This window comes from Seriola aureovittata, chromosome 6, assembly GCF_021018895.1.
Source record: "Seriola aureovittata isolate HTS-2021-v1 ecotype China chromosome 6, ASM2101889v1, whole genome shotgun sequence".
NCBI lineage: Eukaryota > Metazoa > Chordata > Actinopteri > Carangiformes > Carangidae > Seriola > Seriola aureovittata.
The window spans coordinates 11,445,015-11,462,147 of NC_079369.1; the positions used below are offsets into that span (position 1 = coordinate 11,445,015).

General features: G+C 41.5%; 1 protein-coding gene across 3 annotated transcripts in view; it reads right to left on the minus strand.

Moving 5' to 3' along the window:
• Positions 1-17,133, minus strand: part of agbl4 (AGBL carboxypeptidase 4) — a 262,452-nt gene that overhangs the window by 113,871 nt on the left and 131,448 nt on the right. For all 3 annotated transcript variants that reach the window (XM_056379285.1, XM_056379287.1, XM_056379286.1), the window contains one exon: positions 9,314-9,530. In XM_056379285.1, the coding sequence (XP_056235260.1) occupies positions 9,314-9,530 (217 nt within the window). The remainder of the gene's footprint in view (positions 1-9,313; positions 9,531-17,133) is intronic.

The following is a 17,133-nucleotide window of genomic DNA, read 5'->3' on the forward strand; positions in this document are numbered from 1 at the left end:
CATGTAGAAAGAGAATGCTGTTACTGGAGTTATTAACAGGCTCCTGTGTTTCCCTCCTCTCAGCTGAGCTATTCAGAGCATAGCGTCCTCATCTGCCACAAACACATGCCGACAGACAGACGCAGCAGACGGACACACAGCGCAGCCCCTCTACGCACTGCACAGTAATATGTTTTTTGCCCATTTACAACAAATTAAGTTTCCCTCAAAGTGAATTTCAAGCTTGGCTGCCTTTGGAGGGCGAGCAACTCTCTTTTCATTAATTTTCATTCTTTTCCCCTGAACAAATGATCTACTGTACAGCCCGCTCTGCGTTGCGCTCCTCTCCCTGTCTTTTTTCTTTCTCTTGTTTTCTCCCCTCTTTGTCTTCTTTTTCCTGCTTGCTGGTAAATTTGGGCCAGGCAATGGAAAGCAATTACACTGTCAGAAAGGTGTATTCTGATTTATTAAAAGCCCTGAATGCTATCTGTTTTGCTCCCTCTTTTGTTCCCCCTAGGGAACTGAGTCCTGACACCCAAATGAGACAGAGTGAGTGCTCCCTGCTCAGTTCTCCATCCTGAGAGTCATCTACGAAGCCGGCAGAGTAAATATCCATTGGCACAGGAGGACAGATAGACGGCTATAACGCAGCTGTGAGGATGGGGATAGATTTGCTTCTGAAGCCCAAGAGCTGGGAGACACGAAAAGACAAAGAGAGGTAGAGAGAGGTAGAGAGATAGAGAGAGGTAGAGAGGGAGAGAGAGAGAGAGAGAAAGAGACGTGTGTCTGTTGAGTGCTAGATAGGCTCAGTTTGAGATGACATTCTTCTTCCTCTTTAATTTCATAAACCGGGTCATCAACTATCCACCAACCACAGAACTGTGGTTCACAGCACTGAAGGCCCACAGACATCAACCATTTCAGAGAACCTTTCATTAGCTTATTTCCTGTTCATTGAAAGACAGGAGAGATGAGCACATGAGAGAGACAGAGAGAGAGAAAAGAGACAGAGAGACACAGAGCGCTAAGCCATAAAGGTGTGAATAAGATCCAATTTCCAAAATAAATATTATCTCTGTCTGAGTAACCCAAACTCTTTTGTGCCAACATCATAATAAGGATCAACAAGGGGTCACCGCTGCGTGAACATCTCACCATCACATTCAGAGAGCTTCACCTGTGATACTTCAATTTATTTATCTCCCATATTTTTTTCCACACAGTCGACCCACACTGCATAAAACTATAAAGTTAAACACACCACTGGCACAGACACCTGATCCACATTCCCTCCCTTTCATAGTAGGCTATGCATTAACAACCACGCCTAATGCATCCCCCACCCCCAATCCTCCCCAGCTCTCCCTCATTACTGTGTTCTTGATAGCCAGAGAGATGGCAGAGATGCAGGGGTGGGGGATGTGTAATAAAGCATCTAGTATCCTGGGGGAACCATTGGTTGGAGATAAGAGGCCATACAGCACTATAACGTTAGGACATAGATCATAAACCTGCTTATCTTCTGCTCCCTCTGGACCGGCCTTCTTAGTCAACTGCCTGGGACAAAGGACAGTCACGGCTCAACCTTTTTCTCAGGTTCCTACGTTTGTTGCAAAGCGTCTGCGTTGAATAAGGGTCACTCACTAATGAAGTGAAATAGAAAGCAGCATGAAAACAAGAATTGTTGCCAAGAAACCTGCAATGATATAATGATGACCTTTCCATCTTTGAGAAATTTCCACACAGTTCTGACACTGACGTGCTGTAGGCAGTGATTAACATATTATTAGACAATAAAGAGCCTAGCTGTTTCATCCAGATACCTGTTAGCTGCTGCCAAGGGAAATACAAAATTTCCTGAGGACAACAGAGAAGAATTTATGACAAATGCAAAAACAGGGAGACAAAATGGCAAAGAGGTAACGCAAGGACCCATAAAGTTAACAACAAGCAGAAGACAAACACAAAGGGAAACTTCATCAGAACTTAGTTGAAGACGTAAAAAATATGGAGTGAAAATTATTTTTCTGCTTTGCTGCTGATATAGCTGTATGCCGTGTCGTTTTCTTTTGCATTTTCCTTTTTTAAAAATATGCTTTTTTCTCGTTTGATGTTTAGGCCACAGCTAATGCATTCATGAACAGTCTGCCACTAAATAAAAAAATAAAAAAAACTTTGTTATCTTGAGCTGTTTACCTCTCAGCTTGAGGAAAAACAGTTTACTTATTTGAGTGGTGCCAGGTTGCTTGACTAGTGAAGGGCCTGTGTCTGTCTTGAATATATGCTAACAAAGCTACAAAACTGTTAGGGGGAATATATTGCTAATATTTCTAATCGTCTGCCTGACTCCATCTGTCTCATTTGTATGTGGTATTGAAGTGAAAAATACTGACACTGTTATGAATATGTTAGTTTGTTGCTTCCTTACTGTATGACTTAACCTGTCAGTGTCTTACCAGTAATCACACCACTTCCCTTTCCTTTCTTTACTGAAACACAAAATAGATGTTCCCATCTATCATGTGGTTTCACTTCTCAATATCACCTCATCCACATGATAAAGTGCTGATTGGCTATTCAGGTGCTGGCCTTTGAAGGAGGCAGTCAGTAGTTGGAGGACTCTCTTCATTACAAACCAATCACAGAGCCATTCACAGAACAGTCAACAACTCAGCTCTCAGAGTCTGCTTTCAGACAAAGTTGGCATTAATTAGTTACTGTAATTATAACTGGCACTTTGTCACAATGGATGCTGTTATATTACATGATGACAATGTATGATGTGCAAAACAATTGCTACAAAGATATGAATGGTGTCAATCACTCAGCTTCACACATAAGACAGAATTGTGTTGTCTCTAATATGTTAGACAGCTCAATAATTATTAATTATATATCTGAGTCCTAAACTGTAATTGTGTTTTCTGTCATGAAAAGACCTGCAAAACTGTAGAAGACTATCTTTAAAATTTCTATTTTATTATATTAGAAAAAGTACTACTTTTAAGCCTTAATCAATTCTTTCTCAGGTACAAAGGTATCAGAGCACTTTTTCTTTTTAATTTTATACCTCTGTACGTGACAAAGGGTTAGTTTGGGTTCAAAACATACTTTTTTGTAATGCAATAAAACACATTTTAATTGGAGCGTTTTACAGTGCTGCTTAGGAGGCACAAATCATAAGATCTCTCATTAACACAAGAGAGGTCCATGTTGCCTAATCTCATCCGGTTATGTCCTGTGGAAATGTGCTAGTCCTGTGGCGCGTTTCCTGTGTTTTCTGTGTCTCCATCAGTTTTCCTAGCCTAGCTCCTCCAGTGTGGCTGCTGACCTTCTCCTCTCTCCACGGCTGGAGTGGCTATTGATTGGATCTTGGCACACAGTGTACAAACACAGAGATAAGGAGAGAGAGAGAGAGGCAGCCAGGCAGATATAGCTGCAGTGCCCACTCCACTCCCCTCCTCTTGCTCCAGTCACACAAAAAACCCTGTTCTTCGAGACTCCACTCCCACTGAGCAGACACCCCAGACATGGCACCTGAACACTGATAGCAGACAGGATTAGGTCTGAAATTCAATCACAACAGTCTAAGTAATGTTAAGTCACTGCAGCTGACAGTGACCACTGCTCATCTTCAACACAGTACAAGTGATCTATCATAATCTTGCCTTGATTTGTCAGATTTCAAAAGAAAAAACAGTGGATGTGACATCTCTGAACTGTGATTCTGAAATCAATAGTTTTCCTTGATGTGGGTATGTGAACAGTATCACGGTATAATAGCAAGCGACTCTTATCTCTCTTAAGTTGTATGCAGGCTAGGTATCAGAGAACCTCAAGGCTGGTCAGTGGCCTGTCCACTCTCCTACCCTGAGGTCTCTCATTCACACTTTCTTCCCATCTGGTCTACAGGCAAAGGCTGTGCTGTGTCAGAGGTGACAAATAGTGTCATAGCCCTGCTCTCCCCTTGGGGGCCAGCAGAAGAAAAAACTCAAACTGCTGTCTCCGCAACTCTCGTGCAGACACTGCCTACTGGTGGGGAAAAAAGAAAAAAAAGAAAAGAAAAACGCTTTGTCAACAGGCGAGGTGGGCAAATAAGTTGCTTTCAATTCTAGATAGCCGGGGGACACTTGAGGACCGTGCAAAAATGAGGAATTAGTTTGAAAGAAGGGAGCAGTTGGCATCTTTTCAAAGAGGCTTGTTAGTATTGTAGCACGTCAAACGTGTGTTGTCTCGTTTTCTGTGTCTCTGTGGACATGGGCGCCTCAGGGGGAGAAAGAGAGAGGTTTACTCAGATACTGTCAGGATGGTCTACAAAAGGAAATATTCAGACAGACAGGGACCAGAGGAACAGACGCAGGGCCATGAACCCAGCAGAGCAGGAACAGGAAGAATTCAAAACCCTCTCCTCTGGGGAATAAGAGAAACTCTTCTGGTAGTAGCCTTTGTACGTGACGTATGTGTGTGTGTACAGTACAAGTGTATGTGTGTGTGTATTTTATGGATCTGTGAATTTTAAGCATGATTGGAAATCACCACCAGCAAATATAAACATACATGTCCCAAACATACTGTGTATTGTACATATTCCAACACCAGGTAGGTTGTTTCGGAGTTGAGGTGCCCCAGGAGTAAAGGCTTGGTCCTCTGCAGTCTTACAGTGTACTTTGACACAGGAACAGCCAGCAGGTTGTTGAGGACCTCAGACTGACAGATAAGGGTATAGTGATTCAGTGATATAGTTACCGGCCAGGAAACAAAGTGCTTTTGAGGTAATGAGTAAGTCTTAGAAATCTGATAAACTAGGATCCAATGTAAAGTGTTAAAAGTGGACTAATATGATCCTTTTGCTTGTTGTTTTGTTAATAGTTTAGCTGCTGCATTCTGGTCAGTTTAGAGATTGTGAATTGTTTTCTCACTTTAGCCAGTTAGGAGACCAATACTGTAATCTAAACATGAGGAAATTAAATCATGAACAATGGATTCAATGTTTTTGAAGCTAAGAAATTAACACAGGTTGTCAGTATTCCTTGATATTGAGATGATGGCAAGATTGGATGACCTTGCTAATTTGCAATTCAAAATTAAGGTTAGACTCAAACAATACACCCAGATTTTTGACAAAGGGTTTTCTAATATTGGAAAGAAGGTCCAAGAAGACTGCAAATGTGTATGCAGGTTGTCAGGGCCAATGATAAGAATGATACGTTATGTCTGAATTTAGTGAAGTTAGCAGATATCTAATTTTAAAGTCTGTCTGACATATTTTTATGTTGGACAAACTAGCACGGCTTTCAGGCTTTTCTGAGAAGCGTAGCTGTGAATCATCAGGAAATTCCATCTAATCTAACAGTGACTAATCATTATTCTTGTTTCTCTTTCTCTTAGATATCATCATGCCAGATGACAAGAAGTAAAAAACTGAAAGTTATAGGGAGAATCAGGGAGTTACCATTCACTGTAAAATGTCATATAGACAGGAATTTAGTTTCCTGAGCAGGTGGATTGCACTATGATTGTAAAGTCTCAGCTGGCAGGGGAAAGGTGAAGTGAAAGTGAAGAATATGTGAACTGAGAGGCTGATCTGAAAATTGTATTGAAATCCTCCTGGATTGCCCTTTTCATTCACCGCAGAACTGTAACATCTCTCTCCCTGTCTCTGTCCCTCTGTCTGCCTCTCTCAATTAAACAGACTTCCCCCAATGCAACTCAACTGAAGTGAATTCAGTCTGTTTCAATGTAATTTACACATTAAATTCAATTCACTCTGCTTTAGTGAATCTGAGTATGACAATAAAAAACACCTGCCTTATAAATCAGTAAACACTACCTTGATTAGGAGAGCTAGTTAAAGAGGTAAAAATGAAAAAGAGCCACCGTTTTACACAGTATCTACTCAACTCAACTCTATTTATACAACACCTTTCAAAGCACAGACAAATAGCTAAGAACAAAAATGGTCAACAATAAATGTAATTTTGCAAGCCTTAAAAATTCCAACGGTAAAAGTAGAAAATAGAGGAAATAAATAAAATTCAGTGAAATGAATGAACTAAAAAAAATGTTTTAAAAAGACCAACGATTAAGACTTAACACTAGGGCAACAAATGATGAGGCACCTGAAATGAAAGCAAGATATGTCTTGAAGCGTCTTTTAAAAAATGTCCACAGAGGTGGAGTCCCTCAGATTCTCAGGCCAACTGTTCCAGAGACTGGGGTCACAGTGGCTAAAGGCTGACTCGCCATGCGTTTTTGTTGAAATTGTTGGGATGACTAGGCGGCCAGCTGCAGAGGATCTGAGGAATCTGCAAGGTAAATCTCTGAAAAGCATATCTGAGAGATATGCTGGTGCCAGGCCATTAATTCTAAAACTGATAGGTAATCACTGCAATGACTTTAAAATAGGTGCTACATGTGCTCTCTGCCTGGACTTGATCAGTACTCGGGCTGCTGCATTCTGAACGAGTTGTATAGCCAACAGCTTTTTTAGGTAGACCAAACAAGAGAGCATTGTAATAGTCAAGCCTACATGTTATAAAAGCATGAATTAGTTTTTCTGTCAGCCTGAGAGAGAAATGGCCTAATCTTAACAATATTTCTAACATGATAAAATGACACTTTGGTGACATATTTCTAATGTGAGCTTCAAAACTAAGGTCAGAATAATAATAATAATAATAACTCAAAGATTTAGTCCTGGTCCTTGGTATGAAGAGATACTGATTGAAGGTACACACACAGTTGATCTCTTTCTTGTCTTGATTCAGCTGTAGGAAGTTGTGTGGCATCCATACATTTATGTCATATAAACATTGCACTAACCTGTCAATGGGGCTAAAATCATCTGGTGATACAGAAATGTATAGCTGGGTGTCATCTCCATAACTACGAAACTCAATCTTATGCTTCCTGATGACATTGTCGAGTGGTAGCATATCGTGGCTAAAAAGGATGAGACCTATAGTAAAAACATTGTGGGACCTCATAGATTATGTCTGTTTTCTCTGAGGACAAGTCATCCAGGGAAACAAAGAACACTCAGCCAGTCAGACATGATATAAACCAGCTTAGAACCATTCCTCAGAGACCAACCCAGTTTTCAAGTCTGTGTAGTAGGATTTCATGGTCGACAGTATCAACGGCTGCACTCAGATCTAGGAGAAAACAAATTAGTCAGCAAGACAGAGGAACGCTAGTGCAAATGGCAATGGCTCTTATTTCCATCCTTATGAGATAACTGTACCCATTATAACGTTAAAGCTATTGTGGTGTCCCTGCAAAGACTCTGCCTCAGAAACGGCAGCAATCTGTCTTTAAACTTTGATGCAGACAGAAAGCTCTCCTCATCCCTTCTCATCCCTTCCCCTCTGACCTGTGTGTGTGAGTGTGTGTGGAGTTGCATATGTGCATGAGATAGACAGGGGGGAGAGGGTAACAGCAAGAGAGGGAGCAGACAGAGAAAGAGATATGAGAGGGTGGGGTTGGGCTGTCTGCCACCCAGGCCCAGAGAACATAAAGAGAAAAATATGACCATAAAACCGCTCTATGACTATGAATACTAATACTGACTCTGTGAGCCAAACCAACTGAGTCTGTCCTCTTTCTGTTCCCCTCTGTCTCACTGAGAGAAATGATATGGATTAAAAATAAAGTAGCAAAAAATATACTGTATATATAAAAATAGCATTTTTTATAGCTTTACACTATGTAAATACACAACACAACAGTAGTACAGATAGAGAGGGAATATTAGTTAGCAGCAATGACTGGACAGACAAAACCATAACTAACTGCTCTTTGAATCATAGGTCCAATTCTATTTTTATTTTACTATGCTGTGATGTTATAAATGCCAATTTTTATTAATTTAGGTGTCTAGTGTCAACAGGTTGTGCAGTTGCAAGAATTAACAGCAGAGGTGGGAAACAGGTTGGCAGTACTGACAGTAAATCAACACAATGCCGTGGCTACAACTTTGGAGAGCCATACAACAAACTCAGACCAAAGACCATATTCTAAATAAATACGACAATTTATTTTGCCATGTTGTTATGTGGAAATCTACTGTACTTGCTCCGTGAATGCTTCACATGATCAGATAACATGATGGAAGGATGGAAGGCCAATTATTGATTTTCCTCTATTTAAATACAACATAGTGTGACAAATCTTCACAGAACGTTTTGGTTGGCTGCACTGTAAACAGATATACCAGTTGCTCTCTTTCTGTTGTATTTCTGACAGAGTAGCTTTTGCTAGAAATGTTTGCAGCCCAAGTGATCGATACTTTCATCATTTCCAACCGAATTTTGGTTACGCTTAGTAAAACACACTTGCTGTTACAACCAGTAACCACAGATGTTACCAGCTCAACCACAACTCAAACCTAGAGGATTATAACTTAAAAAATGTAACTCGAATAAAAAATATATATATAACAACATAACTTTTCAATATTGAATTAGCAGTGAAGAGCCTGGTCTTGATCTAGAAACTGAAGTATTCAATGTAATATTATTAGAAACTGAAGTACTCAATGTAATATTATTACTGTACTGTACTGTCCTCACAGTACATTCTTTTTTATTTTGATATTTTCCTTAATTTTCTTTCAACTGTATCATCAGCTGTTTCCATGCTTTGGTTTCTAAATTTTAGAGTCCTTTCTGTATTTTATGGTCAGGTGTTCCCTACAAATACCTGTACTTTCATGGTGCCCCCCTTGCAGCAAGCTTTCCCTGACAAATGTTGGAGGACAGAAGAAAAAGTGGTAATCTCTCAAGCATTTCTAATGAGTTTTTCTCCTACAATTATTTGATAAGAGCAGACAAGACTGGAGGCAGCGTGTATGATACACTAGCTCCTACTGCCGAGGTGAGAGCTCTGCTGATTACACACACAGCCATTTACACACACAAACACACACAAAAATGCATGCACACACACACACACACACACACACACACACACACACACACCCAGAGGCTTATATAGTCCGTCATCTCAGAGTGTAACAATCCTAATAATAACATGAGAGGCTGAAGTTATGACCGGCAGGCACACCTAAGTTACCAATCTGGGTCTCCTTATTCTGGACGCACACATAAACACGCACGCACGCACACACATGCACACATGCATGCACACACGCATGCGCACACGCGCACGCACACACGCACACGCACACACACACACACACACACACACACACACTACACCTTACAACCCTTCCACCCCTGATCTTCACCACTGTTCAACTTCTCTGCTCCATCCATAACCACTACCACACTTCCTACTCCATCTCCACCTGCTCAATTTCCACTTCCCAACTCACCACACTGAGTCCCAGTTGCTCCCTCTTCAGGTAGGGCAGGTTCCTGCGCTCCAGGCTGGCCAGATAGTGCTGCAGTCTGGAGTAGGTGTAGGGGTAGCAGTAAGCAAATTGGTATACATCATCCTCTCGGTCAAAACAGAAGGCGAAGGACATTACATAGTTGCGGCGGTGGTCAGGACAACGGTAGTAGTACACGTTTTTGGCTGGAAGCCTCTGCCTGCAACAGCAAAAGACACACATTACAGAGACATTAGAGAGGGCATTTACAGGACAGGTCCTTTAATTTAAGGGCATGAGGTTTAGAAGGGTTAAGAATGCATCATTTAAAGATGTGAGGAACACTGAGTGCAAAGCAGCTTTGGAAGAGGAGGAGAAAGGTGCAGAAAGAGAAACATAAGTTACACAGAGAACTGAGAAATCATAATAATGAAGTTGCATCAACTTGTCAGTTTGCCTTTGAGATAACAAGTTCAGCTGGCAAAAGAGAACAAGGACTGAAGGAAAGAAGGGGATGTCACTTGGTAATCATGCGCTAGGATTCTTATATAATACATAATGGATGGGTGAATGTTAAAACAAACAGATGGAAAAATCACATTTTGTTTCTTTTTTTTTTTTAACATTCATCCGCCCATTATATGCAAACTCATCAATTTTCTGATTAACTATCAAAACATTATGCCGGTAAAAGGTAGAGGTGATTTAATACAAACAGAACCATTTCTGATCATTAATCACCACTTTGTGATTCATCATTTTTCAAAAAAACACAGTTGCCATTTATCATTTAAGAGAGAAAGAAGGTGGTGGCGAAGGAACACAAATATATCAAAACATAACTGATAGATTTAGAATGAAATGAATATGAAAAGCAAAACAATGAAATTAAATTACATAGGGGGGAAAAATTACCGACTAACTTGATAAATTGAAAGGCAATTTTACTTAATTACTTGATGTTTCAAATATCAGTCCCATCCAGAACTGCATCTGTATCCTCAAGGTGATTTAGTATTTGGTTGGACTATTCTGGTTCTGAAAGGACTGTCATTGACTGCCATTGAACGTGATCAGCAAAAAGAACATGCGGTAAATGATAAAATGGCTGAAAATAACGCTGAAAGATCCTTCAAATCAAATGATAATTAACCTAAATGTCAATTTTGATGAATGAAAGGAGAACAACAGCCATGTCTCTACGTCACAGTTGACCAAAATGGCTCATGTCATTCATTTGCTCTCTTTTCTCTTTCTTTTTCCCTTCTGATGTTCATTTTTGTACCTGTACTAAACGTGGCCAACTGGTGTTTTCAGCTTTACATTTTAAATGGCACCACTTTCCATGTGAACTCAAGAGATTTTAATTATGAGGACTACAGCACTATTGTAATATATGTGATCTTTTGGATAATTTGTTTTGAATTGCAGTCTGAGTGAAAAGCAGAAAATGTGATTGCATGTTTGCAAAAATAGTTTATGGGCTTAGAACATGACTTTCATGTTTTATTCATTATATCTCAAGTTGTGGTGTAATCGTGTGAGCAATTTAGAGAAATTAAATGGAGTGAGGAAAGGGTAAGCATCTAATCTGTGTGTGTATCAGTATGTCATGTGTCTTGTTGTGCTGAGGGGTGTATGCTGTTTGTAATATGATGTATATTTGTGTCTTCCACATCTACTTTTTTGTGTGTGCTGAATTGTGTGTGTTGCTGGGCCCAGGGCTATATAAAGCTGACTGATTCTTGCACCTCATGGGCGATCGATGGGGTTCAGGACAGGACTGTTGCAGTCCACAGAACTTCTTTTCACACATTTCATCTGTCTGTCTTCCTCTTCCTCTCTTTCCTCGTTTAGCCCTCATCCACTGAGACATGAGAAGGATGTTGTATGCATGCAAGTGACTGTATTTTCCTCCTCTCCCTCTTCCCCTTTCGCCACCTTTGCTTTTTCCTGTCTTTCTCTAAATCTCTCTTGTCTTGTCCTGTCACTCACTGACTCCACCTTGACAGTTTATGTGAGGAAGACCAAGCATGGGGAACAACAGCGCTGCCACAGTAGCTCTGGAAGACGCTCTGAGAGAGGTGGATAATAGGAGGAAGAAGATGAGGACGATGAGTGATTGGTGGGTTTGGGGTGTTGGGAGCAGGGAGAAAGGTGGAATAAGGAGATAAGGAGAAGATGAGAGAGCAGGGCGATGGCAGATCTGGGCCTGATACGGAGATATACGGGAAGCGGTGGCGGCTAGCAGCGTAGCGGCTGTGTGATGGTGGGGCTGGCTAGTGAGCTAGCGTCTCTGGCAACAGATCAGATGAAGATGCTATCAGGGCTGTGATAGGAACAGGACCTGATAATCAACAAACAGGACAGACTGCTCTGCGCTAACTCTGACAGAGTGAACTTCTTTCTCTGACTCACCTCTAAAGAGGGAGGACGGGAGAGAGACACATGAGAGTTTTATGTGTTGGCTCAGACACCTAATACATCAGGTTTGGCTACTGTCTTGCATAGAAATGCATAGCGAACACACATGCATGCATTTCCAAACACTTGAAGATGTCCCTACAGGTACCTAGTAAAACAAAAAGCTAAATCACCCGGCCTTACTCAGACAGAGGGGGAGAAGGGAGAGAAAGGCAGGGCTGATTATTCCTTCAGAGTAGGAGAAAGGAGAATGTATCTGCATGTGGCTATCTCAGCAGAATACTAATGCAGCCAGTGGCTAGCTATACCACACACTGCCTGCCCACAGGAGCCAGCTTACCAGCCCGCTCTTACAGCCTGTCAAGGTGGACAAAGAATTAGAAACAAACAAACAAAAAAAAAGAAAGAAAAGAAAAATGGTTAATCTTGGAAAAAATTTGAGGAAATTATTTTATTTTGTTTCCCACACCGGAGCATGAATATTATTCAGACCACATGAGTTTAAAGTAGAGCATACTGTGAATAAAACTAACTGGCAAGGACAAAATACACCTTCACATGACACACTCACATATGCATGTACACTCATACAAACCCGCACGCACGCACGCACGCACACACACATGCACGCACACACACACACACACACACACACACACACACACACACACACACACAGGTGTATTACTGTGGTGCCAGCCCTCTGAGGTGCAGGTTAATTAAAATAAGATGACACCCCACCTCTTTACATATTTCCCTGTTTGGCTCTGCCCATCCATGCGATCCCACTTCTCCCTGTTTCTCTCTCTCTCTCTCTCTTTCTCTCTACTGGGCAGTGTGCGACCTTGCCAGAGACTGGAAAACTCCTAGCTATTGATTTTAATTACTGCTGCTTGTCCCATCACAGCATTATAGTCATAGGCCTGAGAAAATAGCTCAGACTTCTCATGGAAAGAGACTGCCTGTAAGGCCCAGACTGCAAGGTGAGGAATGGGCTGTACCTGCTTTAGGTACCACAGTCACGCACACAAATATAAAAAAAAAAAAAAAAAAAAAAAAAAAGCACAAAATCTTCAGGACATGCACACTAATGCACACAGTCCCTTTGGTTTTTATCTAAGCGGTGGCTGCTCCTGCTCGGCAGCTGGCAATTTGTTTTATCTAAATGGTACCTCCCTGTGCCTCTCCCCTGCCCATCTCTTGACGTGGTACAGTGCTGTCGTTCCCAAACAGAATTATCACTGCATGGGATGAGGGGAAAAAAATGGAGAAGCTTCTCCCAGATGATAACGCACTCACACATGGTTTTACAATTCAGTGATTACAGAGACACTGACAAACACACACACAAGAAGGAATATGCAAAGAGTCACACATTGAAACAACACAGCAAACTCAAACCATATGTGAGCTACATCAAGGTCATTCCTTTGACACTGAGCTGTGGGACAAGTTCACTTCCAGCGGGTTTCATCACAGCATTACAGAGAGAGAAAGAAGTATAGCAAAGAGAAACAGAGAGACTCAAACACTACACAAAGACAGACAGTGGCTGACAAATAGAAAAAGAGACAAGTAAAGAGACAAAGTCAGAGACAAGGGGAGAATGACAAGGGAGAGGGTTTCACCGAGATAGCAGGAAGCCTTTAGCGAGGTGTCACTTTGCTTGCCTGGGCTTTTCTACTTCTGAACCATAGCTACAAACTCCCACTCTGATTTTGATGGCGCCGGCGTCTCTCTGAAGTTACGAGATGAAGGCTTATAAATTGGTAGCTTTCATACAGGCGACATCTTGTCTATATTTTCAAATCAATCAAGCGTAGAGGACACGCCAATCACTATTGCTCTGAGCACTCTCACAGACAAAGGCAAAAACATACAGGACAAAACTCACAAGGCCTGGATGCGCGCACGCACGCACGCACGCACACACACACATCCACTCCCTTTTATTTGCTGTCTCACTGTTGTCTCTTTCAGCTTGTCAAACGTTCATCCTGTCAACTGTTAGGAAGGTTAAATGTCCAATATGCCCGTATAGCTGTCAAGCTCCACAGATCCCGACCAGCTCATTTAAGGCAAATAGTTAGTCCATTTGGCAAACATTTCACATTGAATGACATATTTCTTTACTCCCTGCGTGTTACTACGCCAATAATTGAAGAGGCAATATTTCTTGGCACTCTAAAACGATGCCAGATGTTAGATAGGCTCATTGTTTTTAAAACAGGGTCCTGTGTTCTTGTTTTGCATACTAAGTCAAGCAGAAAACAGATTCTGAATCATCTGAGGAGTGTCAACCATGGGGCTATGTATATTCATGTGTGTGAGGAGGTGAGTATATGAGCATCTGTGCATGTGTGTGTAAACATGACGGCATATATATTCTTGAGGCATCCATCTATCTTTTTTGGATGCAAATCGAGTTGCAACAAAGCTTTCTGGAGACACTGTTACTAGGCAACCTGTGCTTGCTTTGTAATTTGGTTGGCCTGCTGTATATTAAATGTGGTGGTACAGTATATTTATTTGACTGCAGCTTCATGAGAACGTGCCTTCGATTGGGACTAAGTTACACAACCAGTGAAAAGAGAGACTCAGTACAGTAGGAAGTCATGGATTGTGATTTTCCCTCACAATCGTGGCAGTGCTGTGGAGATACTTAGTGTATCATTCGTTTTCACCATTTTCAGAGGTTAATCATAACTTTCTGCAGCAGGGTGTGAGTAGGCATAAAGTTGAGAAGGAGAACATTACGACTGGGGCTGATGATGTGAAATAGCTGGGATTAATGCTGCTGGTAGAGTCTTCTGGCTAGAAGCAGTAAGGTTTTGCAGGAAGCAATAACACTTGTGAATTATGGACTTTCTGGTAACGAGAGAGCTGAGAGTTGCACACCTGTGGAGACAACAGGCTGTTAGCGGCCTTCTCAAGTCAGAAACAGTCCTCTGATGAGGTTGAGACATGACAGCATAAGACACTCCCCTGGTAGCGGCATCAAAACACCCAGAAGGTTTACTTCCATCTGATGGCCTTGCACACTGTTTATTGTTAGAGGCACTGTCAAAAGCAGTTACGTCGCCAGGCTTCAGCGTTAGGTTTCGGTGTTCACATATTACTGGTAAATTTAATTAGTTGATTTGTTGCAGGATTTTCAGCTTTTAACCCTCAATGAAATTCAAGGTGAGTTCGCCAAATCAAGTCAGTCAATATCAGATCACACTCACTGCTTCACCTGAGTCCAGATTATGCAGTGGACATAGAATGTGAAGATATTTCCATAAAAATCTGAAAGCGGCCATAAATCTTGGAGTCTCATCTAAATAAAACATGTTTGCTGTTTATGGAAGTAACCCAGTTTGTTCGGCTGATATGTTTTATACAGAGGGAGAGGTTGTGTGTGATTATGCCTCTGTTTGGCTGTGTTTGTCTGTCCTGCTGTGTAAAAGTGCATCTGTTCCAGTAATTCATCTCTTTGTCATGTCGCCCTCTCCACATATCTCCTTCTACTTCTCAGTCTAACTTACCATAACTTACCATCTAATTATGATAGTCTACTTCAACCTGGGCTTTTTTTTTTTTTAAATAAATATCTTATTGTCACAGGGATACTGCGAGGACTCTTTTACTCTGACTCGGTTGTCCTGTTGGTGATCCAGAGATGGAAACACGCTACTGTTGCACTCCAGATAAGAGTATAAACTAAATTCTTGTCATGTAAATGTCTGAAATGTAAATATGGCTAGTGCACTAGCCAGTACTAGGAGTCTCAGACTCCTAATCTGTTTCACCTAAAATCTGATAGAAATGTGCAAGATGTACAGTACTAATACACTCACATGGGATGCCTTTATCACCCCTGAGGTGGCTCAGAGATGAAAAACTGGAGGATTTGCAGTAGCTGCTGTAACTCATGTACCCTAAGATAGTAGCAACGGGGAAAACATATAACGAATACTTATATTATTTAATTTAACTTGTTATTTTTTTCAATTGAATTTTGCTGTCATTAAGTCTCTGATGCAGTTGTTTGTCATCCTGGGACTTCTGCCTGATCACTTCCTGTGGAAATCTAATTTAAGAAGCTCAACATTAGAAGCTCATGTTTTAATCCCGACTGCACAATATGTTTCAGTTATTCTTAAAAAAATATGCAGACAAGTAAGAGAAAATTAAATCTTAGGGTTGTTTTCTCATTTCTTTCCAATAAAGAGTAATATTACTTCATCACTGAGCAGTGTGACAGTGCCCTGATTGACCAGTAGAGGGCCAGACCTTTGAGTGAGTGGTGACCTGTTGAGAAAAGCAGAAAACTACATTTTCTACATACTGCATTTTCTACATCAGCTCAAACACTTAAGTGCAAAATAACTACTTCGTTCTGTGAGAGCAGACTTCTTTCCCATAAGCAAACTGCAGAAACAGCAACGTGACATGAGGGGAAAAAGACCTGCCGAATAATACGGTTTGGGTGTATGAGAAGAAAAACAGCAACACATTTATCTGCCAATTAAAGGATACATTATATCTCCAACTAAATAATTTAATTTAAAAGGAGAGACTAGGCCAAACTGGCAGCTGAGAGTCATCTCTCAGATACTCTGTTTCATGCACATTATTACAGAAATGCTGCAATAGACTGTGTCGTCAGTTTTTCCAAATCAATCCTCAATTGCACTAAAAAAGTAAAACATGCCACATATATATCCCAGAGGGGTCTCAACTAGATTGAGCACGCTGGGTCTGCTGGTAGCGAGCTCCCCTGCGTCTTGTGGGGCAGCAGGGCAATTAGCAGAAAGCAGATGATCAGTGTGCCCTCGCCACTGTGGCGCCACTGGTCTCCTATGGGGCAACAGGGCAGGTGCACATTTGTCTGGAATAATGGGGGGCACAAAGAATATACACACAGGCAGCCATAAAGAAATGTCTCTCTCTCTCTCTCACACACACACACACACACACACACGCGCGCGCGCGCGCACGCACGCACGCACGCACACACACACACACACACACACACACACACACACACACAGCTAATAAAATGATGATGTCAGCGTTAAGCCCCTGGTGAGCTGTGATGGTGGGAGTGGGAGGAGAAGAGTGGGCTTGTGTATGTGTGTGTGTTTTTCAAAGAGGAGAGAGAAGAAACTGGCCGTCTATAATTGTGTGATGCAGCATTTCCCAGAGTGCAACATTATACTCCCATCACATTATCTGTGTGTGTGTGTGTGTGTGTGTGATTACAAATAGACAGACTGGCGCCAGACTAAGTCATAATAATAAAGTTCCAAGAGACCAGACGCTCGCACAGACAAAGACAACAGATATATACACACACACACACACACACACACACACACACACACACACACACACACACACACACACACACACAC